Source organism: Drosophila montana, unplaced genomic scaffold (assembly GCF_035044405.1).
Source record: "Drosophila montana isolate Dmon_TW-CO22-7 unplaced genomic scaffold, ASM3504440v1 contig_1962_1, whole genome shotgun sequence".
In the NCBI taxonomy this organism is placed as follows: domain Eukaryota; kingdom Metazoa; phylum Arthropoda; class Insecta; order Diptera; family Drosophilidae; genus Drosophila; species Drosophila montana.
Genome location: NW_026996879.1, coordinates 267720 through 295573, shown reverse-complemented (window position 1 = coordinate 295573; position 27854 = coordinate 267720). Strand labels below are relative to the sequence as shown.

Here is a 27854-nt window from a genome sequence, read left to right as displayed (position 1 = left end):
TTATTAATTATTTTTTTTTAGTTTAGTTGCACGCCTTCGAAATAAAAATGCATTTTTTAAGCTCAAAAATAACTTTATATTTAGAAATAAACACGTAGTTGTGGTTGAATAATTGTGAGTGCGGGTGCAAATGAATTCAAAGAAGAAAACATTTATTTAAGATAACAAAAGTAATTTTAAAATAATATATTTTCAATAAGTATGGACTGTTATATACATAGCTATATCAGCAGTTATTTTCCAATAAATAAATTCGCTACCGCAAACATAATCTCAAGCTACGCAATTATTTTCGAAGTAAGCAAAGAAAAAAACTTTGGCACAATCTCGTTATTTACAACCTCCAAGGGCAATCCTCCAAATAAATTATTGTTGATTTATACAAAATATGAATTTTGTTTGCTATAAAAATTATATATTACATAAATTTAAGCCCAACTATTCAATCATCAATTTTGGAATCTAAAGTAATTGCATCTTTAAAATCTGTCGTATGCGATATTTTGATTTTTGATTTTTGCTATTATTTGCGATGTTGTTTATAATTTACTGCAAAAGGTCAAAAGCGCCCATTTGACGTAGGCTAATTTCTTCTTGAAATTACAATACAACCAAATCTTATCTTAATTACTAAAAAATAATATTTAAGCACTTTTTGCGGTATCGAGAATCGAGAAATATGTTTTTCCCATTAAAAACGCAATTACATGCAAGAAAAACTAGAGAGAAAAATATCATGAGAGTGCCGAGAGTTGAATACCCTTACGAACAGATCTAATTGTCATCATAGTTGTCCGATTTACATAATTATGTTAGGTCTTCCTGATATCTATCCGATTTATTATAGTAAACTAACACAATCAAATCAGGAAAGAGTTGATCGAAATTTAGTTTGAGCCAATTACGAAACGCAATGATAAGACGTAGCTGAAGCAATAAATCGGTATGCGCAAAAAACATACAAGAGGCAAGAATCCAATAAAAAGAAGAGAAAAAAAAAACGACATAGGCACAAAAAATATTTAAATTATTTCAAGCGCTTTATTATCATGCTGAGCAGCCTAGCCCTGGAGCAGAGACTAATAGAGAGAAGGGGGAGGAGGAGGAGGAGGAGGAGGGGGGAGAGACTTGCTTAATAACACTCGAAAAAGCCGCGGGGAACACGGACCACACACATCATGGGCCTAGGGCCCAACGCGGGGGCTGACTGGGCCAGTGAAAGGGTCCCCAAATGCTCGAGCCGAGCTCAAGCCGCGATTTGTATATAGACATATTTTGTAGGTGACAAAGTTATTATGGGCAGATCCAAACAGAGAGACAGAGAGAACGAATAGAACATGTCACAGCCACCAAAACAACGAAGTGACGCTATCAATATCAGATAAGCGCTGCGAAGTGTCAAGCAGTCAATTTACGTGCCCAAAACAAAGCGACAACCGACAAACGAGACCCGAAACACGAGGCACAACAAGCGTGGAACAGGTTGAACGCGGACCACCAGGCGCTCGATCAGGTATCAGCTTATTAGAGCCCAGTTGGGCAAAGGGCCAAGCGGCCAAGCGGCCTGCTGTCTTCCTGGTACACATAAAAAAAAAAACGTATGTTTCATGTTCCCACTCAGAGGCTGGGGCCACAGGGCGCCCTCTAATGAGCAGCAATGCAGCGCGTTGCCTCGACAAATTTATTGCTAATTGTAGAGCGAGCTCCACTAAACGTTTGCCGCATAAATCTAAACGTGGGGCAACCACGAGAGAGACGAGGCGAGACGAGACGAGACGAGAGTGTAGACGGAGACGAGTTGGAGTCTCTCCGTTGATCTGTTGATGAGTCACACAGCGCCGGCGCTTTAAGTGCCAATAATTTTGTAAGCTGGCGCTCGAATAACCTCGCGGGGCAGCTTGCATTACTTGGTGGGTTAACTGGGCTAATCCTAACGGTGCCTGCTGTCTTCCCGGCCAGCTTGTTGCCACGTCAAGCCGACGCATCGCCGCGAAGAGTTATGCGTTCCATGACACGCATAAACCCAAGCATTTGATTTGATTGTCTTGAAGCCCACGCCACACGCAGACGATATCAATAAACTGCGCTCTGAGCATTCCAGACGAATCGTTTAGAAGTGAATTAAGATTGGAGGTTCCATAAAGACCTTTTTAGAGATGCCACAGCAATTAAATAGATGCGATTTAAATAATCGTTGTAAGCAAGTGCATTTAGTGTAGTTCAAGCACTTTTAAGCTTAGGCGCTCGAATTTGAGGAGAGTACAGATAAAAGCTAAGGTTACCCACGGGTATTTAATTGATTTGATTGGCTGATTGCTCTTATTCAGCTTTCAGTACTTAAGTAAATTGATGAGCTGAATGTCAATATTAGGAAAGATGATTATATGGATTTTAAAAAAATATCATTAATAATAAACATAAAAATTGTATCCATAAAAGAGAGTCCAGGCAAGGATCTTATCAGACAAAATTATAACAAATAAAGATGTTAATCTTAATCTTAATACTTTTAACAAAGTCTTATTCAGACTGTCTACAAATTATGCAATAGTCAGATTGCACTGATTACAAAAGTTAGCTCAAAGATTGGAAAATAATAACACATATCCGGGCAAAGAAGCTTTCAGAAGGGAGTTGAAGCAAATTTAAGAGAATTCAGAGCAGTCGAAGGGCAGAGAGACCTTTCTTTTTATCCATTTAGTTAGGAGCAGCAACGGAACAGAATCAAACGTTTATATAAAATTTAAAGTTAACAAACATTTTTTTTGATGTGATAGATACTAATTTATAAGGGAAAGAAATTTAAAGAATATATACAAATAATTTCTCACTCAAGCCAAGTCTTTTTTAACGTGTCAAACATCGCCTTTCCCACGACGCACGATATCTAAAGACTTTGTTATAATATCTTTTCAAATAATATGCATTGCTGTTGACACTTTCCTTTAGGGACCCCCAAAAAGAAATTGTCCTGAAAAGCTGGACTTAAAAAGCCTGATGAAAATTAATTATGTATAAGAGATCAGGCAGTCGGAGTGGGCCACATATTCTTGGAACTTAGTCTCAGCTAGATGTTGCTTGCAAAAATTTTCCGGCTAAAGATTAGACTAAACTGTCCTAGGGAAACCTATTAGCAAAAAGGGTGTGGGGACCACAGTCAAGTAATCTTACGTGCTTCTCGGACTAACTTGGAAGATATTTTATCCCATCTGCAAACTTAAGGATTAGCTTAAGACAAGTCGAATTCCTTACAGAAATGGCTACACTTTCAAGGCGCACTACCAACAACTCTCAATTCAACCGGAGCAGCACCCACAGCTACAGCAGCACCACCCGAGCCAGCAGAGTCAAGAGATTCACTTGCAGCCATCGTCCAGCGGGATGACGACGCACAAGGGCAAGCGGGATTGGGATATCAACGATGCGATCGTGCCGCAGGTGGCCGACATGGAGTTCGATGAGTTCAGCGAGTGGAGCGACGGGCATGTACGTCTGGTCTACTCGGTGCACAACGAGGAGGCCAAGAAGCACATCTCTGGCTGGGCGATGCGCAACACCAACAACCACAACGTGAACATACTGAAGAAGAGCTGCCTGGGCGTGCTGGTCTGCTCGCACCACTGCACGCTGCCCAACGGCTCCAAGATCAATCTGCGCCCGGCCATATGCGACAAGGCGCGACGCAAGCAGGAGGGCAAGGCCTGTCCCAACAAGAGCTGTCGCGGCGGCCGACTGGAGATCAAGCCCTGCCGCGGACACTGTGGCTACCCAGTGACACATTTCTGGCGGCACTCGGGCAATGCCATCTTCTTTCAGGCCAAGGGCGTGCACGATCATCTGCGGCCCGATCCGAAGAACTCCAGCGTCTCGAAGCGTGCCTTCGGCCGGGTCTCCCTGACGGGCAGCAAGGCAGGCACCACATCCGCGGCCAGGGCAGCCGGTGCGCCCAAGAAGTCGGTCATAGCGGGCTTGGTCAAGCAGGTGAAGGTGAGTTGCGCCATCAGCTTTTCGATTGCGAGTAATTCATGTGCGACTCCCTCCGTCAGCAGCAACAGAATCTCATGGGAAAGGTGCTCAAGCGCACAACCGCCAGCAATCCGCTGGGCCACTCGGCCCTGGAGATATATCAGTTCAATGGTAAGGATCGGAGCACAACTTCTGTAAAGGCAATTCTAATCATATGACCTTTACACACAGCCTGTGGCAAGTGCACCACGTACAGCCACTGCACGTGCAGCTATCTGGAGGACAGCACGCGCGCCCATCAGCTCAGTCAGTCCTCCAACTATATGAGCAGCTCCTGGCCGCTGGCCAACGCTGATGCAGCGCCCTGTGAGTCGTCGGGGAATGTATTTACCGTAAACCACCAGCACATTACCTACAACTATCCCATTTACCATGGCACGCCCGCTGCCGCAACTGCCGCGCCGAGCAAGTCGCCCAGCTTGCCCTACACTTGCATCTCGGAGCTGGCCGCCTATCAGCCGGCGCTCAACATTCAGTCCAATGCCAGCTACAGCAATGCCATCGCCGGCAGCTGCCAGCAGCTGGCGTACGAGTCCAGTCCGCAGCTGGCGACGCCAGAGCCGGAGTTTATCAACTACTCACAAATAAAGCATCTGGGCAGCGGCACGGAGCTGGGCTGCAAGAATGAAACGACGCCCACCATCAAGTACAATGCGACCGTGGAGACGCAGCCTGTGCCGGGCTATGCGGCCAGCGTGGAGGACAACTACGACTATTACTACAATCGCGAATCCCACAAATCCGACTACGAGCTGCAGCAGCAGTTCGGCAACGTCTCCGGCCACGCACACTACTACGAGAGCGCCAATAGTTACAGTGGTGTTAGTTATTTCGACACGGGCACCACAGCGCCGGGCAACAGCAACGGCCACGGCCACAGCCATGGCAACGGCATCAGCAGCGCCAGCGCCGGCGGTAGCGGCAGCGTAATGAACCCAAGCAATGCGAGTCTCGATCCTGGCAGCTACGGCAGCTACTACGATCACTATGCCAACTACGAGCAACAGATGGCGGCGGCGAACGGCTTTGCCGCCACTGGCAGCGCTGCGTCGAGCAGCGTAGGCATTGCGCCAACTGCTGTGGCGCCACCTACACCAACGCTGACCTACCATCACCATCACCATCATCATTTACACCACGCGTCGCAACACGCCCCGCAATCAACACACGCGGCCCATTGATAGTACTTACTCATAGTTCTTAGACCCAGGTTATGTTTAGTTTTGAAATCTTAATTTCAATGTGTAGCATTGCGTAGTGTTCTTATTGTTTTTTTGGCAAAATATATTATTAAAATGTTGATTTGTAATCTTGTGTGTGGTCACTCCTACATTAAATGCTAGCGTACCACTCACGGAGAAAATTCTCATTCACCAAAGAGCTTGGAGTTGGATTACACAAATCCTGCACAAAAATAAAGCTCAGAGTTTAATTTAGTATAGCAACACAACAAAGTAAATTGATTCACTAAGTATTTAATTTCTATGAATTTCCTATTGAGCTAAATTAAACCTGGGCAAAGACCTAGCGCCTAATGCACACGCGCGCGCCATCTAGCAGAAATCAAGCGTACACATCGCACATACAGCGCCATCTAGTATTGATTAAGCGTTGTGTAGCAGTGTTGTATTTCGCAAGTACACTCGTATTTTGAAAAATTATGTTATATAATTAGTTGAACTTTACATTTAAAATGAAAAACATATTATATTTAAAAAGAAATTTAAAAAAATATTTAACTTTGAACTGGATTAGGTGAACCGCACACCACGCTGCTGAGCTTACCACCCACACGCCAGTTCAACGGCATTGCCAGACCAAACCAAACCCGTTCACTCTCCCGCTCTTTATCATGTTGAATTCGTTTGGTCATATATGACAGCGGGTCCAAGCGTTGAACATTGGCATTTGGTATATAAAAATCCCACGAGTTGGTTGCGTGTGCTCTGCGGCTGTTCGTTAATTAAGAAAACTAATTTTTACCGGTTGTATTTCCACTTAATCCCCCCAACAAAAAATTAAACAAAATGGTGTACGCTGTTAAAGACGTGGTGAGTATTCTGCAAGCGGATTAACATAGTTTCGGACGATTCCTGTGTCGTATCAGGGTTAAGTAATAAGCGAATTAACCACCCCGGACCGCCAGACAACGCCAAACTAAAATCATTTTTTCCCACTCATTTCGTTAGTTGCCCCAATTACCATACGCTTTCGAAATATATACACACACAAAAAATATATCGAAAGCCAGTATATAACAATGATATCATCTCTTTTGGCTCTTCGGTACGAACTGGGCACCAAAGCAAACGCGACGCGATAGAAAGTGCCAGTTTTTTATGTGCCTTTTGGATACGTTCCGTAAGAATCGAAAACAACTCGATTACAATAATATAATCGCATGCATATATACATTCCTATAAGTATAGGAACCATACCACATGGGCCATTTCGTTAGACAAACCCCATTATCATCAAAATGAGTTCGCAGTTTATTTATCAGTATGCAAAGTCTTGGGCTGTTCAGTTTGGCACAGGGTGGGTTAACCTCCAAGTTACCCTCTAATGATATTACACATCGTTTTGGCGGGCCACTCAGCTTCCAAACCGGTTTGAGTCGTGACGCATTGTCTCTACGACAACTAAACAACACATTCTTTCTTATTAAAAATTAACAATTTATAGATATTGCGTCAGTTTATGTATTTATGAAAAATTTGTACTTAGTCGCAAAGAGCAATAGACGCTTTAAGACTTTTGACGTCATGGGTTAGGCACTTAAAAGAACATAAAATTAGCGTACGATCACTTTTCTTTTAATTTTGCCGATTACCAATATACGTGAAATCATAAATTTATTAAAAATACGTTTGTATATACATATATACCCATAGGAATAAAATAGAAAAAAAAAACAATCTATATTTGCCCTACGAATTAAATAACAACTTAAACTCTTAACCAAATTTATAAAAACGCTGTCTGCAAAAATATGTGCACTATAAAACGAAATACTTCCATCATAGAAAACAAAAAAAATGTCAATTATAGATAAGAAACTTCCTCACCAAAAAAAAAAACACATATATAAAGAAAACGATAAAGCTCGAAATATACCCTTGTGCGATAGTTCGTTCCTATGTCAGCTATAATATATATGATAGTACTCTGATCCGAATGGTTCCGACATAAGTTTGAGAGTTCACATAGAAGCACAGACACAGATTATGATCGAGAATATATGTATATAATTTATTGGGTTGCCTCATTTTATAAGCTGCACATTTACAAGACATCTTTAAAGCAAAATTTCACTATTCTACTTAAATATGCAATTTGAAATATAATTGACTAATTTTTAGTCATGTGTAAAGTTAATCACTGATTACTAAAAATATGAATGATTAATTTTAACTGCCGTGAGTAAAATCTTGTTTCGTATTAATTAGATGATTAAATAATATGTGGTCATAAAGTGAATCATTCGTATGTCTTAAATCCCGATTTTAGATATTGTGTAGGCAGCTATAAAATGAGACAAGCCAAGCAAAATTCTGGTCACAAACAGAAACAGAAACAAAAACAAATACCAAAACTAGTTAAATATGTATATAAATGGGTAAATAGCCAACATGGCCTTGGCATAGGGGCAACCGGTTCCAAGTATTTTGCATCGTAGTCACATTTTGTGAATATAATTACAATTGATTCGTGAACAGATCCCTATCGCAGAGTCCAATTCAAATATATTACCAGCTAAGGGTAGTCATTTCTTGCGCTAACTACGGCTAGTTAGAAGTTCAACTCTGGACTAACTTTAACACAATGAATCATCGGGCTTTAGTCGCGCCTCATGTACATGGCCAACAGAATGTCGTGCTGGAAATGAGCGCAATTAATAATAAAAGGTCATTTCAGAAAACGTGACAGGCGCTGACCAGAAACGGGAGCTCGTACTGGGCCAAGTCAAAGCAAATGTTTGTGTAAAAGTACAGTACACGCCCACGGGCAAATAAATGATTTTGATATTGATTTGAATTGAGGGCAAAGCTCATGTTTGAAAAAAGAAAAGAATTTTAAATATTTTCGATAGGGAAACAATTTGAAATGATATTGGATGTTGAATGTCTTAATTCATTATAGCAACTGAATTCTGAAAGAACTCGCAAATATGAAATTTATAAGAAAATAATTCTGTTGAAATTTAATACAGCCAATGCCAATGGTATGCAAAATATTTTGGAAATTCATTTAACTCAAAAGGAAACTAGCACAGACACATTGGAAAACCAAAGCATGTCATGAGTTAAGTTCAGGTCAAGTCAAGTCCAATTCAAAGGAGACACGTTGTCGATGGTTAAGCAATTAAGCAAATGGCCCAGTCGAGCGGAGAGGGGCAGTCAGTCGGCAAATAAGTAAGAGTCGAAATACAAATATTAAACTGCTAGAGATATGAATGGTGCTGAAGTGTATTAAGTATATAGTGCAGCCGACATACATACAGATTTGCACATAATCGTATATAGTTGCTTTATATAATGCTTACACATGTTGGCCCGCACTGATAAGCGGAACGTGTTACAGTAGCTGCCCAAAAACAAATCGATAGACTGCAAACTCGGGCCCTGCTCATGATAAGCACCATACAAATTCGAATTATAAATATAAAACACAATCGGGAAAATACAATGTCATAATATAGCATTAAATTAAATGATGAAATTATGAAAAAAAAAAAAACACGGACCTTGGGCTACACCTCGACGGGGCTGTATTTGCCTAGCAAAATTGGGTCATCAAACGAAAGGAAACATTGTGACTAATTGTGGAACATGATTTTGTATTTTTTAGAACGACTTCAAGACGCAGCTGACGAATGCTGGCGACAAGCTGGTCGTTGTGGACTTCTTTGCCACCTGGTGTGGACCCTGCAAGATGATTGCGCCCAAGCTGGAGGAACTCTCGCAGCAGTATGCCGAAAAGATTGTCGTGATCAAGGTAAAAAGATTTCCCAAATAGGGTGAAAATGTAAATCTAATCATTGTTTGGCCACAACCAGGTCGATGTGGACGAGTGCGAAGACATCGCAATGGAGTACAACATTTCCAGCATGCCCACGTTCCTGTTCATCAAGAACTCCGTCAAGGTGGAAGAGTTCGCCGGCGCCAATGCCAACCGACTGGCCGAGACCATTCAGAAGCTCATTTAAGCAAACGCAATAACAGTTAAACCCAAATGCCTCTTCACAATGGATTGTCCCCGCGACCAGAAAAGACAATTCGTTTAGGTGTATCATTGAGTTTTCTTCATACCATTTAGTTAATTATGTATTCCATAAGTGCAACGTTGCCTGTGACATGTTCAACAACAACAAAAAAAAAAAAGAAAAGAAACAAAAATAATAGGAAACATTTTATCGAATCAATCATTGCACTTGATTTACGCGGATTCATTGCATTATTAGTATCCGAACTTATTTGGCGTGTTCCACACTGCAGCGCAGCATAAACAATTGAGATACAAAAGTGGCTTTACATGTAACTAAAGTAAATTGTTTGCTTAATTTACTAACTAGTTAAGACGGGTTCTTTTTGTAACGCAATTTAATTGTAAACGTTTCACGAAAACAGCAAACAGAAGTAAATCAAATAAATAAATGTAAATCAAAGTATCAATCTTGTTTTTTCGTACTTGTGAAACTTTAAGTATTCCAGGGTATTCACTCAAATGTGAATGCCAAGGAAGTTCAAAATATTAAAAATAAAATATTCAAGTCATTTATTCACTCACCTTTCGGTTACTAGGTGCAAAGGTAAAATATTGCAGATTAGATTAGATATGCGCCAGTCTGTAAAGTTTCCAATTGCCAACCAATTGGTCTCTATAAATTATAAAACAAAACAAGTATTTTCAGAGATTAGAATTCAAAGTCGAGCATAAAAAGCGTTTAATATTATAATTAGTAATTATAATGAAATATAGAATTGAGTGTTTTGGTGATTTTAAGACTGATATCCTTAGGATGATCTGTAGTTAAAATTTTTCCTTTGAGATATCTCAACTGAACTCTTGCAATTACAAGCTTCTCTATGATCTATTCCGATATTTGCAAGCAAGGGTATTAAAAACTTTAGCACCACAAGGATAATTATTCTTGTCAAGCTCTTTCCCAATTTTTAGTCTTCTTGTTTATTTGATAAAAAAAAATGCACTAGGCTTAGGATATACAAGATACCTTAAAAGAAAAAAAAAAAAAAGTTTGGTTAAGTCATCTTGGAAAACAAAATAGACTCCAGGGATTCCACGCGGCGGGACCTATTCCTATTTTGTGTCAGCAACTCGAAAAAAAACGTATATCTTTCGCAGTTTAAAATCATTCGAATAGTTGAAAATTCTTGTCAAACATTTACAGTTTTAGAGTCGCCATACTCACAGTTACAAAGGTTTCTTATCAAACTAGATGTAGTTGGTTTTGATTGTGGATATTTGTTCCAAATTTTATTACAGATGCAAAAACTTGCGAGGTCTCTCAAGTGAAAATAATTTTTCTATTTTAAAAAACCCGCCAATTTATTTAAATAAAATAAAAATTTGTCATGGCAAGCGAAGACATCAACCACAAAATGAGGCATTGCAAAGCAACTCTGTGCCAAAACTCTGAGCGAATGAGAGAGAGAGAGAGAGAGAGCGTGTTCAATCGACTGTGCTCTCTTAGACAAAAGTGGGCTGTCTGCCACAGCCGTCAGTGCTGCTGTCAAACTCATCGAGACAACAACAAAAGCGAATGGAATAACAGTCGAAATAAATAAAAGCACATTAAGCAACACTTTTTTCATTTGTGTTTTGCTTAGCAGCTAAAAAGCAGGCGGCGTTCTCTTATTCGAGCGTGTTTTGTGTGCGAGTGCAAGTGTGCGTTTGTATGATGTTTATAGACTTTTGTGAGGCGACAACTGCCATATAATAATAATAATAATCGTAATAATAATGCCCAAGGCCGAATAATAATAATAATAATAATAAAAAAAAAGAATAATTTGTATTGTTGAAAATTATCAAATTAAATGCGAGGCGATGTCCAAATTGTGCCGTTATAAATATATATATACTATATAGCATGAAGAGATAGGAGAAGAGAAGGAGAAGTCACGTCCACACACAAATGGCAAACACAGCCCGGCGCTGTCGTCATCTCTGCCGTCTGCGTCCCAATCATCAGCTGCCGCAGTTGCAGCTACATTTGCAGTTGCAGTTGCCACTGATACCACCCCTTGGGAGCTGCGACAGCTGTGCCCCGCTGTAGGCCAGTCGCACAATGCCAAGTGCCTACTACCAACCACTCGAGCCGCAAGCATCCGACGACAACGACGAACGCTGGGCAATTGAAGACGACGACGAGCAGTCGTGCGGCCAGGGCGGGCGGAGCAGCCAGTACCAGCACCAACACACACGCTGCTATCCACAGCTTCTTGCCACGGGCGACCAGCTGCCGTCCATGGGCATGGCGCCCCGATTGAGAAGTGCATGGTCGTGCAGACGGAGCTACTCTATTATGCTGCTGCTCATTGTGATCTGCGTTTGCTTCGTAGGCTACTTCTTTGTCAGTCCGCAATCGTCGGGCCAGGGCAACGACGGAGGAGCGGAGGATGCCAATGGTATCTATGAGCCGCACAACGGCAAAGGTAAGCGGCGGCACATAAAACTAATCTTAGGGATGGAGAAGATTCCACAAGACCATCCATTCAAAGCAACCATAAGCAAGCGCAATCATGGACGCATACGTAAGCCTATTCTCCATTCTCCACAGTCCCCATAATTCATTCATGCATACATGCTCTACACCCCATATTCAATTCCAAGTAATTTCTTAATTTTTTTGTATTATTTTCCTGATACAAGTGAATGACCAGTTAATCAGACCTTAACCGTCTGAGCCGGCGCGGTCTGTCCTTATCATTTTACATACATACACACATGTAAATGTACATATATCATTCGAAGTTCCCCTCTCGCCCGCCAGCCAGGCAATGCATTGTTGCAACAGTTGTAAACTATTTAAAAGTGAATCTAAGCCAAGACTTTCACTTTTCGAGTGCGCTACACAATACTCATTTTGGGGACTTTTGATTTTCTAGTGAAGTTCGTGATTATTAATCCATCTCTAAACTAAAAAAAGTGATTAGTATTAATGATTATTTCCATGTATATTGTATGCCCTTTTTAATAACCCAGTTAATTTAGTGGTAGCTTTGGTGGAGAGGTGCTTCATAGGTCACTATAGCTCATCCCCACCAGATACCTTTCAAAATAAATAAATTACGATATGCTAGGTATTTTTTTACGATGAATGTTGAATACGCTTGCAGATTTGTTTTTAACATGGTGCTTTGAAATCTAAACCAATATTTAGAAATGCCATGCTATGTGCAAGATTTAATTAACAAAAGAAGAAGAAGCTTAACTCAAATACGGTCAATCGATTTTAGATATTGTTACTACATAAAGTAGTCTTATTTTAATCAAAATTGCCAACACTTAATAACTAAAATAAAGACAATACTTATGTCTAATGAAAGATTTAAGCTGTATATACTCTGTAATGTATATGTAAGCTGTATAAACAGTATATAAACAGTATATATTCAGTATATATACAGTATATATATATAGGCTCCTTTGACAGCCATATAATCTTGTTGTATAATCTGTTTAAAAAAAAATAGAACTATAACTTTGTCACCTCGCCTCTGAAAGAATGTCTCTCTCAAGGCGTTATACATTTAATTACATAGTCAAAATACCTGCTTTTTGAAAGAGTAAACAAGTAAACTAAGCAACTGACTAACGAGCAAACACTCGACACCCAAAAGCCTCTCACTTCTACTCGCACTCTCGCTCTCTCGCGCCCTCTCTTTCTTTCTATATATCCATCACTATCGTTCAATCTCACTCTCACTTAGGTTTACACCGTTTTCCCTGTTCCCTCTCCGGACAGCCGTTGGCTAGGCTCCAAAGTGTTACGGCAATCACTCCGTGTAAGCTGACGGGTGGGCCTGCGTTTTGCCTTAGTTAGTTTATTAACTGTTGTTGTCGTTGTGGTTGTTACTATTTATTATTTAGCCGTAATTGGCCTAATTTGCTAAGCATTGTCTCTTTCAGCAATATATTTTATCGATACCCGCCACCCGCCACCCGCTCCGCAAATGGTATCTTCGTGCGTTTTAATAGCCATCACATTTTCAGTCACGGTGCATGCCAAGGCCACATTTTCCGGCTCTGGTTTTAATTTCTTATACGTTATTTATTAGATAATTTCGCCAACAGTTGGGGCCTTTTATTGCGGCTGCCTCTGCCTGGGTCACATTTCGATCGATATTCTCCATTGTTCTAGCGGTGCATCAGCACGCGATTCGCATCGGACCCGGATTCGCATCCGGAAGGCGTCTTTGATGTGTGTTTAGAATTTCAAATGGGCTATTAAAACTATTAATGCTTCTGCTTCTGCTTCTGCAAACAGATCCATTCCATATATCATTAAACGCAATATTTTCTTGAAAGTTAATAAATTTGTTGGTACATTCATGCGTACTGTCATCCTCTTGATCATTGCGAAATTCCAAAAGCTTTTTGAGCGAGAAACCAATTTAGCGTAAATATTTATTAGCCGCAAAGCCAGAGAGGGTGACATCATTTATAAGATTGTTATGGAATTTCTGGAAATCTACAAGTTAAATTTCTTGTGAAATGATCAGTCAAATCTTGCCGTAAATAAATACTCCTTATAATATATTATTTCTTCTGTTAGCAAACAAAGTAATTCATAAAATGACTTTTGGTTAACTTAGCTACAGATATGTAACTTATTGTATCTCTGACTCTGCAATGTTTCGTATACATGACTATAACTATACGAAGATTAGAATTTACAGAATTCTCCAAAAAACGGTTAACGATCCATTTCTTAGTAGATCATTAGCTTGACAATTTAAATGGTCAAAACATTATTAACTTATTAAAGCACACGGTAAATAAGATCGTTGCATATTTAATTCAAGTCTCAGCAATTGCTCAATCAATCCAAATTGGAAACTGTCAAGTCTCGCAGATCTCGAACGACTCGGACATATTTTTAAATGGCTTAATTGCACTTTTTCCACACTCGGCAGCTCTATATATATTTAAACTATATATATGGTAATTTTTTAAACGTACAGTTAATTGCCTTTTAAAAGCTATAGCCCCCTACTCACGACCCGATTCCGTACACCTTGCCAATTGGTGCTGCCTTTTCGTTTCGCTTGCGGTGATTTTCTAACCAAATATTTCGACTCGCTTGCTCTTAGCACTTAACAAATATATTGGAATTGGCAATTCTCAGCTTTAAGCCCATTTCAATTGGTCGATTTCCAAAATTTGAATTCCGCGTGTCGCCTCTTTTTGCCATTGCTTTTGTTTTTACACGCTGGCAGTTGATGCACTTTGGACAAGTCACGGACTCAAATTTGCTACATAAATATTTACGATTTTTAAATTATACCCATGCATTCATCCGGTCGCTCGGGCTGACCCAAAAGTTGGCATTAAAATTGCACGCGATTAGGCAAATTGTTGGGAACAGCACGTGCATAGAGAAATAAATTTTTATACTTATAAATACAATAGAGTAGTTGATGTATGGACTCTCCGACTAATTTAATAAGTAACCCAGAACAACTGACTAATACTTTGCATTTGTCAATCAATAACAATGAATGAATGCAGAAGTCTCATATAATATGGGATAACATATAACTAACTCGTTCTGTAATTCAATACAATCACAAATTCTGTTCCGAAACATTTCATTAGGAAGAATGTGGTCTGGCCCATTTCCTAATATGCTAATAATAACTAATAACTAATAATAAATGCAATATCGTATTATACAAATTAGAAAAAGTAAACATTTCCATTGATATATATTATGAAATTTTTCAATACGTTTCTATTAAGATTTTACAGTGTGTGTTATTTTTCTCAATACCGGGTTTTATACCATTATATCAATAACCATTATTCAAACTGGGCTTGTTCTTACACGATTCAAAAAGGTTTGTACAGTTACCAATTAATAAACTTAACTGAAATACAAATTCGGGCGCATAATTGAAAATTGCCATATTGTTAGAATTGTAATGATATGCAGGTTATTGTGGACAAAATTCAAATGTCCGTAAATGTACGAACTCTCGAGTAATGTAACATAATCAGTTTTAGGTCCCGGCAAAGCCGTAAAGAAGCATTTTCATTTCTTATATGTCACAGCAGATATCACATGATTCATTCAAAAGCACTGATCGTTGAATACGAAACCATGAATCACGTTCAGACATGGGTAGAATTCAATTTCGATTCTCAAGAGGCCATCGAATTGATAAAAACAAAACCATTTTATTAAAAGCAAATGCTTTGGGAAAAAACTCCCATAGCTCAAATCATTCTAATTGCAAAATGTCTCCCCCTGCAGACGTGTGCCATAACAAATAATAAAAATACTATACATGGGTTTTTTGTAATACTATCGCGACCCTGATAAAATGTGTGTCTTATCAGGTGTTTATGGCAGGCATACAAAACAACTTGTGAATGAGAACTAGGTGCCCAGTAAATTAGATATATATACATATATATGTATCTAAGGGGGCTCACATTGTGATTTTATGAAATTTCTAATATATGCAAATACTTGATTGTCGGTATCTTATATATTTACGCAAGTATAAGGGCAAACACTTTACTCAAGAGCAGAGGCCTATGATGTTTGCAACCTATACAATGGGGACCGGGGGCCCCTTGAGGCGGCGTTGCTTCCTCTGTTGGGCACGGCCGAGCCGTCTCATGGGACAAGTCAATATTTAATTAGTGATTAAATTGAGCCCTGTTACAGCAGCAGCAGGACGATGTGTTGTTGTCCCCTTGTAATTTATGTGCTCAATATTGATAGATGGCCCACCAACCACAACAATTATACCTATTACCGTTAATGCACACGTGAAAGTTATCGGTGCTCACATATCGTGTTTTGGGCTGTTATAATGGGCCGCCTGCCTTTAGCTCGCGTGTTTTGGGCTAAATAGATCTATCAAGGGAATTTTTTTAATGCGTTTTTTTATCGTTATGGAAGATTGAAATACACATTAACGCACATTTGCATAAAATATAGGAAAGGCAGATGAATTAACGAATACAGAGGTATATCTCATATTGTCTATGCGACATTCCATTAAGTAATTGAATTTCATTTTGATAAAACCGCTTTCGGTTCAGATGTGATTCGAATTTGTCAAAAATCTTTACATATGAAATTCCTATTTAACCATGCCAGCCAATGGAATCTAACAAATAAATTAAAATTTTGGATACTAGATTTTTTCCAGTTATTCACAATGCCTTCAAAAAAGTTAATAAAAAATGCAATTAAAACAAAAGCATTTTAGATTCAAGGGGTTTATGAGTCAAATTAGCTTTTCTAAATTATAGACATTTCTAATTCCAAGGGACATTTTCGAATTCCATAGCTTACTAAATACCTGTTAAATGAGTTTCTATATATTCCATCTCATACCAAAATGTGCTAAGCTGTTGATACTGTAATCTATTTGCAACCTTATCAACGGAACTAATACTATTGTTCATTGGTGACGCAATTTATAAATATATCACTAAATACATACTATTATCGAATAAAGCTTTTAGTCCCAGTCATCTATGCGACCATTTATTAAATTCGTTTCTAATAAATCGCAGAACAAATAAAAATTCGAATACCCTTTCCGAGACTGCATCAATGGGGGATACACTGAACTTATTCTCATAATTGATTGGATATGCCCCATGTGTGGCAGAAATCCAATATTTATCAATTTTGAGTAAACGACAAGGTGTTCTAAAAACATAATGACGGCTGTTCTGTGTATCATTTACATATTTTATATCAGATAATTTTGTAGTTCTGATCAAGAATAGGTGCTAATAAGATAGATGTATATAAAAGGTCGATAGATGTATATAAGGTATATAAAATAGGTAGTTTTCTTAATTTTACTTTTTAAATAATTTTAATGGGACAGGGTATGCACAAGTTATTTGAATAGCTGGCAGAATTCCGTACAGCTTATTAGATCTCTACGTTTTTCGCATCACCGTTGAGAGAGATTCTGTTCAATTACATCCTTCCCCGCGCAATATGTTCTGGCCGTTTAAATTTGAAGATAATCACATTACAGATAAGCTTTTACAACAAAAGCATTCGCTTAGTTGTAACCTTAAGATGTAGAGACTTGCCTACAAAAGTTGACACATCTTTACACGAGCGATATTTATTATAAATATACGTATATATTTATAAATATGTATATATTTTAGCATATATAAAAAAGTCTGGGCTGACCCAACTGTACGGGCAGGTAATTAGACAAATTATAAATAGTCTGGCGGAATTGTTATCATAGCGAACTTGAAGTGTTATTTGTAGCCACATGAAAAGCACACAATATTTGAGTGTTAAAAGAGATTCACACAATTGCGAATCGCGAGCAGTTTTTTTTCTTGGCCAGTGGCTTCGGCAGAGGGGACCAAAAATAACACATTCGTGCTCATTTTTGCATTGCCCAACTTTAGGCGGATCACTAAATAATTTCCTCACCCTCTCTCTCTCTCTCTGTCTCTTTCTACCTTTTGCAGATGGTACAAACGGGCACGCTCTGGATGAACCACTGCACATATGCAGCGAAAGCCCTGAGGACCGTCGCGTCTATATACAAGATAAGCCCCGTAGTGCCTACGCACAGCTGCCTGTGATTTATTTCGTAACGCCCACATATCCCAGACGCGAGCAAATACCCGAACTGAAGCGTCTGGCATACACGCTGCTCCATGTGCCTCGACTCTACTGGCTGGTGGCCAATGATCAAGAGAGATGTGATACGTTTCTGGACACGCTGTTAAGTGGATTCGGTAGGTTTATTTACAATAAATATCAATTTATACCAGGAACAAAATGTGCCATACAGCAATGTCTACTATTTCAAGTGGGAAGATTACAAATAGAGTTTTCCACTCTAGACAAAAAAACGTATGCACTATAAATAAAATCTTTAACAAATAGTTTTTAGATAATAGTTTTCAGTAAGTACTCATCAATTGGCTCATATGAAATTATTTTTCCTGCATTTTTAAATGAGAGGAGGGGTTTAGTTATAAGCTCTGTTTCTAACTGAAACTCTGTACTAATGTAAACATATGTTTTTCAGGTATTCCTTATGCACATATGGCCAGTCCCATGCCTAGTGAGTTTCGTAAATCGAAGCCGGCGCCGCGGGGCGTGGCCAATCGACGTGCAGCGCTGCAATGGCTGCATCAACAAAACATAACAAATGGTGTACTGTATTTTGGTGACGACGACAATACTTATGATCTGAGACTTTTCTCGGAAATAAGGCAGACCCAGCGAGTCTCCATGTTTCCTGTTGGACTGATAGCGGAATATGCGGTCAGTGTGCCGGTAGTGCGGGATGTAAGTATATAAAAGAAAAATAATTATTCAAGAACTGATCCCTAACTTTTTTTGGGTTTCTCAGGGTAAAGTAGTGGCCTTTCTGGACTCTTGGGTGGCGGGTCGGCGCTGGCCTGTTGATATGGCTGGATTCGCTGTGAGCTTGGCCTACATGTCGCAGTATCCCAATGTAAATATGCCCTACAAGCCGGGCTACGAGGAGGATTTGTTTTTGCGCAGCATTGGACTACGAATTGATCAAATTGAGCCCAAAGGCGCGAATTGCACCGAAATTCTTGTCTGGCATACACAGACCAAAAACAAAAAGTCTGCCGTGGTGCGTTTGGAGAGCGAGTTCTTAGATGGGCGCTCCAACCTGGGTGCACTCTTTCGATCGCTTAAACTGATGGGTGTGGCAAGCGCCTCGGATTCGGAAGGTACATTTGAAGTGTTTTGCATTTCTAAGGTGAAATAAAATCACGTTTCACTCTGCTCTTTTCCCAACAGGTCCCGTTGCGACGATTAGCAAGAATGGCAAGAGTAAATCCCACTCTTTCTTCCTGAGCTGAGTCTCAGTTCGAGTGTAAGCCAACTGTTAAACCGTCGTACTATAGAAGTCTAAGAATACTCCTAACAAAGCACAATTTGTTGGATTTCCTTGAATGGAAACTCTAGAGTCTATGATTATCTCAAAAGGCACAGCTTATAAAAACCTGGTTTAAATCTCTTTTGCATATTAAATTGTGATTAATTACAATATGCCTATCCTCAGTTCTTATATTTATATTAATGTTAAATACAAATTGTAGTAACATTGTTAATTAGTTTTAATTATTCTTGTATGTTTGTATTGTGATAAGCCCGCTTATGTTTATCAAAAATTCCTTATAGACTACGTCATTTAATCATATAAGAAGAAAAGACAATTTGCAAGCCCAATTTAGTTAGATTTATGATCATGTGGCAGCTGGGTTGTATATGTAGCTTTAAAAGCTTTAATATCAATTAATTAATATATTAATTAACAAATAGGTATTTTGCAATGCGAATTTCGGATTTTTTTTATTTCAAAGAAGCTTATAATTGGAAACTGTTTTTGATGGGTACAAAAATAAATGTCACTGTTATTATTAAGTATTTAAGGACTTTGCTGCTCATTATTGAAAACTTGTTTGAAAAGCTACTATCATATCATGGATTTGGTTTTCATTCTAAGGGAAATTAAGTTCCATTTTCTTATTGATTTATAAATAATAAACGTAAATAATCAGTATACACAATAACGAATACTAATAGTATACAAAAATATATATATACATATGGGTATATGTATATTGCAAAATTAGGCACATATCGTAAATCCGCCATCAGTTATACTGTTCATACGTTTAAGCATAGGATTATCTAATAAAGATCAGCTTTAATTTATATATAATAATAAACATCGCATAAGCATTGACATTTGGCACACAATAGAATTTGGACTAAAATCAGGGAACATTGCTACACAAGCGTTTCAATAATGAGCCAAGTAAATCATCAAAATGACACTACTTATACTTATAAATATGGTAAAATAAATACAAATAAAGCAAACGAAGAAATATATATATAAAATATTAGAATTCTGAACTTAGAAAGACCAGTTGTCTTTGTAACCTAGTCAGTTAGGAAACTGAGTAGATGTAGTATTACTTAAGTCGAAGGCCTGAGTTGCTAGAGCTTTTTGAAAATGTTTGATGATTTGTAACTAAATTCTAAACTTGTAACAATAACAAAAGTTATATAAAGTTTAGAAATTAGAGATTTTAAATTAAATATATAATTTAAATCTTAACGTTTTTATAATTCAGTGAAATATTCACATGGTCAAGGATCAACAAATTAGAAAATTAACTTTTGTTTAAACCCATCGCTGAGGGACAAAAAGGTGCCACTGGCGAAAAAATTATTACCCCCGAGCCCGACCCATAAAGTATCAAGTAACAACTCCTGCATACTAATTAAAAATTAAAAGACCAACCACAAGCACAACCATCTGTTGGCCTTTTGTCTAAGAATTGTCAACAGAGTTGCGGGCATTGCCATAAAATAGCAAACACTATTTTTCAATTAACTCGACGCTCTCACATTTTCATCAGTTACATTTCCGTTTAACTCAGCAAAGTTCAGTTCAGTTCAGTTCAATTCATTTAAGTTCAAATGAGTCGAGTTTCAGTTCATTTCAAATACTTCGAAGCATACTTTGTACGGGCTGCAAAAGTCGCACCTGTGAAAAACGTAGCAGCCGTCTCCTCACATATATGCCTGGGTATGCGTACAAATGGAGTATATATATGTACACATATTTGCTAAATCTACTTGGGAAAAAGGATTTGTATATATGTATATAGCAGCACTCAATTGCAAGTTGGTCGAGGCCGGGAGGTAGGGTGGTGCAACACTGAATGGCACGAACGTGTTGCATATGCATCTTCTTCAATGTGAAGTTATGAGGCAAAGTTTCTTTAGCACGCCAAAAACAACAACAAGCGAGTGCTCCAGAGCCCCACCGGTGGTGTCTCAATGCTGTTACGTGTGAATGATTTTCAGTGAGTTTGTGTGTGTGTGTGTGTATGTGTGTGCGTTTGGGAAGGGAAGTTTGAACTGTTCACACACAGCTCTCAGCCCTCTCCAATGCAATTTGGGGCAAATAAATAGTCAGAGCCCCGTTCGCAGCATCTTTTATTCGCTTCAGTTAAAGTTCGCTTGGTAGAAAATTGTTTTTAAAGTGTTCGAGTTGGGAATACGAAGGAACTTTTTGCTTTTTGTTTGTATTTTTGTGCGTTCATCCAGAAGCTGTACCTGAATGGCGCACATAAATTAAAGTTGTTTATTTTTTAACTTTTGAGAAACATTGAAAATATATTTAATTCAAAAACTGTAGTTCGAACTAGACAAAATCAGGGACTAAAGAATAACAGATATACCATGAAGTGTTATATTTCTTAATGAAGATATCGCAACAGAAACATGTTTTTTTAATGGATTATAACATTTTTCAAAACTTTTATTTTTAAGTCAAATAGTAAGAATTATTTTCGGAGTTATTTTGTTAAAAATTAAAAAAAAAAGAAGGTTTTTATTATTCTAAGATCGGCTGACACAAAACCTTTGTAACCGAAAACTACGATGACTTAAAAGTTTAATCACGTTTAACATTAAGCTTCGGATCCTTCACTCGAGTTAGGAGTTGGTTGACTTGGTTGTGTTGGTTGTGTTGGTTGTGTTGGTTGTGTTGGTTGTGTTGGTTGTGTTGGTTGTGTTGGTTGTGTTGGTTGTGTTGGTTGTGTTGGTTGTGTTGGTTGTGTTGGTTGTGTCGGTTGTGTTGGTTGTGTTGGTTGAGTTGGTTGAGTTGTGGGTTGGTTGTCTGCGTCTCCGTTGTGTCGGTTGAGTTGGTTGTATCGGTTGTGTTGGTTGTGTTGGTTGAGTTGGTTGAGTTGGCTGAGTCGGTTGAGTTGGTTGAGTTGGTTGTGTTGGTTGAGTTGGTTGAGTTGGTTGTGTCGGTTGTGTCGGTTGCGTTGGCTGAGTTGGTTGGGTTGGTTGTGTCGGTTGAGTTGGCTGAGTTGGTTGTGTCGGTTGTGTTGGTTGAGTTGGTTGGGTTAGTTGTCTGCGTCTCCGTTGAGTTGGTTGAGTTGGCTGAGTCGGTTGAGTCGGTTGAGTTGGTTGAGTTGGTTGTGTCGGTTGAGTTGGTTGAGTTGGCTGTGTCGGTTGAGTTGGTTGCGTCGGTTGAGTTGGTTGGGCTGGTTGTGTGGGACAAAGTGATCCTTTCGTGGTGGTTCTACTTAAACAATCTGATCGTGTAGTGGTGGAGGGGCATCCACATGGCGGTATCGAACGGCTGCTGCAGAGATCGGTGCAGCATATAAGGAAGTAACTAACTGAAAATGAAATAGTATATTGCTATGTTGGGTACAATACTTCGTTAATTTATTATATTGTTATACCAATAAAAAATACGGTAGCCAGTTTCATGACAAAAATCGTATCTGCTACACTGCTTGAAGAGTAGACAACAACTGTGGTTTAAAATGGCAAGTGTTGCTTTTTATAGGTATCCGCGATCACAATTGTTTAAATAATATTTCTAAATGTATGTAGTAAAATAATTATGTAAATATTTGCAATGCGTCCATTTTGAGCGATATTACCCCGCGGAAGATAAAAACAAATTGGAATTGTTTAGTACAAAGAAACAACTCGCCTATACTAAGTACCCAAGCCACTAATTGCGCAAAGTACCCGACTAAGAAACCCCCTTTACACAGTTCTTAATTGCCTTTACTGACTTTCAAGTTTCGTTGTACACAAAGGCACAACTGCTGACACTTACATAACTCACACACACACATACATAAGCACGTACGCCCTCTTCACTTAGTCTCACACTGAGGGAAAAACATTCCGGAATAACTTCGGTGTTTTTAATCCAATCTCTATGTACTGGATAAGAGGCTTAGTTTTCGGGCGCACATCGACGGCCTTCTTAAGCAGTGCCGCTATAAGATGGCCAAGGCCAACTGGCTACTAAACCCCAACAGCCCATTGCCACTTTGCTGCAAACGGGCAGTTTACAACATCGTGGTGGCACCAACTTGGAGATACGGTATTCAGGTTTGGGGCATTGCATCTCGGACAAATCGAAGACGGATTCAGACACTCCAAAACTTGGCCTTGCGCCGAATTACGGGTGCTGACTGGTACGTCAGAAATTCTACCTTGCACAGAGACCTCAAAATGGAGACCATAGACAGCCAAGTCGGAGCATTCGCCAACCGGTACAGCGAACGCTTGCAGCGACACTGCAGCCGGGTAGCAAGAGACCTCGCTGGGAGGTGTGTAGTCAGGAGGCTCAAGAGAAGATCGTTCAAGGACCTCCTCCAACCACGACATAGGAGACGCCCCAGAGTCCCCCGACTACCTACGTGACGATGCAGCCTTACTCAAAAAGCCGCCTTTGACGTTTGTCCACGATAAAGCCTGAGGACCCAAACAGGCTTGGCGTAATATCACCTAAGCCAACTATGTTGTAATAAAAATGTATGCTATTTTGGATTCAATACAATAAACAAACAAAAAAAAAAAAAATATTTTGTATTAGCCACTTTTCTACCAGCTGCCAGATTTATTTGATTTTCATGATACCCTTTCATTTACCCATATTCGATGGGTATCAAAATACATATACTACTTCTGCAGCATTAATATCCTCTGAGACAATTAAGAAATGGAATTCGATAACAAAATATAGTAAACACGGTCAGTATGAAAATATTTTCCACAAAATATTGTAAAAATATTCGCTGCTATATAAAGCTATTTAAGCTTGAAAGATTAATAATGATCCTGACAAAAGTTGGTTTCAGCTAATATCTGGTATTGGCCCAGGCACAGTAATTCTATCTGCTAAATAAACGAAGCAGTTAACCTAAAAGAATTTTAAAAAAATTATTTTCTATGCTTAGGCATAAATGACAGCTTAAAAATGGCAACGTTTCTATTTGTGAAGATAGCCAAAGGGGTCTTCTAAATCGAGATCAGGTTTGAGGCCAACGACTCAGTTGAGTACTATAGCTTTTGCAACGGTTGATGATTGTGGAATAAACGGGTGCTTAAAAGGCTACTCAATATGGACAGAATGACAGCCTGACAATATTAAGAATAAGCACTGTGAAGAACTTGGTTATGGGATACAACTTATTGATATGCAATGCAGTATTAATTTTTAATATTTTTGTGAAACAACATTAATCGTCGTTTGGTAAAATTTGTAATAGGATAGTAATAGGATTGAAAATAAATATTATCTAATGAAGTGCTCAAACTAATTAACTATTAATGCACATTTAAAAATATCTGAATACTGATCTGTGATGCATGCGCAGCTGATAACGAGGGGCTGTCATGGAAATTGTCATGCGGACATTGCATATCATGCCGATGACATCGTCAGCACATCCGACGGGTCAACTAGGCCAACTAAAACTGCGGGACTACCTAGCAGCTGTCATTTTTGCATGCCCAACCACTCAGGACAGCTCAAATGCCCTGCATTAAGCCATTAAAGCTAATTAAACTCTGCCAATGGCAGCCCTCTGGGCTCAGACTGCAGACTGCCATTCTATGGCATCCGGTTGCTGGCGTACGCTTTATTAAATACGCAGCCAGCGCGGTCGCTGCCATCAACGTAATGAGAGCAGCGCCGCCTCAGTCGGGCGGCAGGATGAGGTTGCGATTGATGTTGCAAGTGAAGTCCTTCGTAGCTGCCTCGCTGTTTGCACACAGTCCTCTACAGGCGGTGATTTTGCGCCACTTAAACTTTAAATGCAACCCGCAAGCTGCGGCATGCGGATGAGACTCGAAATGGCCAGATAACTCATACGCCGCGTATGCTACCAACAACGTTGCCATAGCGTGCACTTCGGTGATAAACTGCAGAAAGAGGGCAAAGAAAAGAAAAAAGCAGCCGAGTAAATGGAAATTGCAGAGCCCATTGGGTTCGATACAAGGGCAGAGTGCAAAGTGCAGCAGGCAAATGTCAGTTGGCAGACTGGTCAATGAGCGCGTTAAAGCCAGGTCAATTGCATCAGATTAAAGACTCTTCTATGCGTTTCTCAACAAAGGAACACTGCCGGCAAAGTGGCTCCGTGTAGCTTATAATTGAAAGTGGTAGCTAATAATTGATAAAGGCTTCTTTGTTTTGCACTAGAAGAAACGTCAAGAAATGTTTATCGGATGTAACCGACTACGCAATACTCTGTACCAAGCGAACGCGAAATTCGTTTATCAACAAAAAGCTCAAAGTCAATTATTTGAGTTATTTACCGCGTAAATATATATCCCGAATACCTCTTTTAACCCAAAGTTGAACAAAAACGTTTGATTTAAATATATAACTATATTTTTCCAGTAACTTTTTTTCTCTTAGTTTTTGGCTGTTAACCGAAAAGATTTTTACTGACCGACCCGATAATAGTAGCCAGCAACAGCCGCTTCCTTCACCGCCAAAAGGTCAACTGCCTTGGCCATTTTCCGACGAGTTTCCTCTTCTTTCTTCATTCCGCAGCGACGCCGCGTTGACGCAAACGGATTGTCGTTCTTCATCCCGCTGGAACAACGTGTACACGCACACGAATCTTCCTTCATCCCATTGGAACGACGTCGAGTCGACGTACAATTTTCTTGCCTGAATTCATTAACCTTCGCCTCATAGGCATCTGCTTTGCAACGGCTTCTATAATGTGCCTCTGCCAATCTTATGCTGGCCAGTAATCTGGGCGATACTTGAAACTTCCGTGAAGTAACATCGTCCTTGATAAAGTAATCGCAATCCATTTTCACAGTTTGATTATAAAACACTTAAAAATTTATTTGCTTGTTTTCTTAAGTATTGTATTCCGAAGAGTTCAGTTATAAAACTAACTAAAGTATTTGCGTACACGTTAAAATCATCTCGGTTTGAGTTAAGAGGCATATGTTTCTACTATGGCAGACTCAACACTGACATAGGAACAGGATATAGAAAATACCCAACAACCAATAAATATGCTTAGCCAATGTTTGGGCATCAACACCCAAGCACAGGCAAACATCAATAAATAGGTTAGGTCATATCGCAAATCGAATGCCATTTATCAACAACCACGCCCAACCCCTAGTGTAGTTTTGGCCCAAAGGCGGGCACACGACTATTTTAACAAGTTAATTTCACAATATTTGTGGCCTGCGAGCGCGAACAAATAAATTGCGTGGCAATTGCCAGGACATTGATGGGACGCTGACGACAAACAAATCAACAACAACCTACCGCAGGAAATATATGTACTTAGTACGTGTGTGTAGGTGTGTGTGCGTGTGTGTTTAGACACTGGAACGTGCACAACCACCAATCAATGCATGCAGCAACAAACGCACAACTCAAATTGAAAATTGATTACTGATTGTTGCAATGTCATCAACATCAACAACAACAACAATAACAATACTGTGCAAATTATTATTGCAAATACGATGTGTAGCAAACGGATTGAATACACGGCCAGTTAATCTGACACGGTTCGTTTCGCAAGATCAAGCTGCTAGCGGTTGCACGAGGTCAGTTACAAAAGAACAGAAATTAAATTGATAAACACCTATCCCCAATTATAGTCACATTATTATATTTCATATCATTTATAATTTGGTTATATCTAAAGTTAAAATGCAAATCCAAGAATTATTTCTTTTAAATAATTGAATAAAAGGAGTTGTATTAATTATTTAGTTAATGATTTAATTCACATATAACAATAAGCAAAAATGCCGCAGTTCTCAGAGATTTCAGATCGACCTTTATTTGTAGCCTGTTTTTTGTATTTTCTGTCATTCATATTTCTCCTATTGCCACTGTGTATGGAAGATAACACTTTAATAAAGATGCTCTCTTATATATTTCTAATCTAATGAATTTAGTGGTAGTTCCAATAAAAAAATCACATACGCTTGTATTTTTCGTTTCTGGCAGGCTGTGATAAATAAATATTACAGCAATTAAGCTTCTTAAATAGCAGCATAAAATGGCCAACACTTTTGGGATACCCCCAACACACAATATGTAACACATAATTCACTGGTTGGCACATGTACAATGCACACACGAATATGGGTGTGACTGTGACTGTGTGCGTGTGTCCAAAGCTTCATTTGCATTGTGTGTGTGAGGCCGTTACACACGTTAATGCAGTAGTAAATTTTATTTATACATTTGCACACTCGCGCAAGTATTGCACTGGCACACACTTGTGGGCGATGGTACACACAAAAACTAATTACATGCCACAATGATTACATTTTACAACACCATTGAGCTTATGCTGACCAACAACAACAACAATACATAGTAATGCTGCAGTTGAGACTCGCCGACCGGAAGACACTCCTTACTAAATTTTAAATGAATCTCATTCAAATTGAAAATAACTAAGTTTACTAATCTATGTTATTTGCCAATAAATTATTTTAAAAAAAATACAATAATTAAGTATGCAATTTAATAATTTATGTTTCAAAATAGAAACTACTTTAAATTTTTTGAAAATATATAAAATGAAAAAAAAGTGATACATTGTTATAATTTATTAGTGGATATTAACGTAAAAAAATAGAATCATAAATTTAAAAATTAATTTGTACACATGCTGCTGATCAGAGTGTATATTTTGATGGGACACAAAAATATTGAAATTTCTATAAGTGCATCCACCCCTAAAAAAAATTAATT

The 27854-nt window shown here is 38.9% G+C and overlaps 3 protein-coding genes and 2 long non-coding RNA genes across 7 annotated transcripts in view; 3 read left to right on the top strand and 2 right to left on the bottom strand.

The window, feature by feature from the left end:
• Positions 1-27854, bottom strand: part of LOC135426041 (uncharacterized) — a 126932-nt gene that overhangs the window by 21653 nt on the left and 77425 nt on the right. For both annotated transcript variants that reach the window (XR_010435829.1, XR_010435830.1), the window contains one exon: positions 9817-9907. This is a non-coding gene — a long non-coding RNA (uncharacterized LOC135426041). The remainder of the gene's footprint in view (positions 1-9816; positions 9908-27854) is intronic.
• gcm2 lies at positions 3346-5283 on the top strand. The gene is made up of 3 exons (XM_064700840.1): positions 3346-3987; positions 4050-4137; positions 4198-5283. Exons 1-3 carry the CDS (start codon positions 3382-3384, stop codon positions 5205-5207), a joined length of 1704 nt encoding a protein of 567 aa, XP_064556910.1. The 5' UTR covers positions 3346-3381; the 3' UTR covers positions 5208-5283.
• Positions 5917-9701, top strand: Trx2 (Thioredoxin 2). Its single transcript, XM_064700846.1, has 3 exons — positions 5917-6077; positions 8878-9024; positions 9086-9701. Exons 1-3 carry the CDS (start codon positions 6054-6056, stop codon positions 9233-9235), a joined length of 321 nt encoding a protein of 106 aa, XP_064556916.1. The 5' UTR covers positions 5917-6053; the 3' UTR covers positions 9236-9701.
• Positions 10782-19387, top strand: GlcAT-S (Glucuronyltransferase S). Of its 2 annotated transcripts, none has more exons than XM_064700838.1 (5): positions 10782-11804; positions 17746-18018; positions 18315-18577; positions 18642-18993; positions 19064-19387. In XM_064700838.1, the coding sequence occupies exons 1-5, from the start codon at positions 11339-11341 to the stop codon at positions 19123-19125; spliced, it is 1416 nt and encodes a 471-aa protein (XP_064556908.1). In that variant the 5' UTR covers positions 10782-11338; the 3' UTR covers positions 19126-19387. The 2 variants fall into 2 exon arrangements, with proteins under 2 accessions (XP_064556908.1, XP_064556909.1); XM_064700839.1 differs by having other exon boundaries at positions 10783-11705.
• LOC135441299 (uncharacterized) lies at positions 22048-22637 on the bottom strand. Its single transcript, XR_010438459.1, has 2 exons — positions 22543-22637; positions 22048-22476 (listed from the first exon to the last, which is right to left on the bottom strand). It is a non-coding gene; the product is annotated as an uncharacterized LOC135441299 (long non-coding RNA).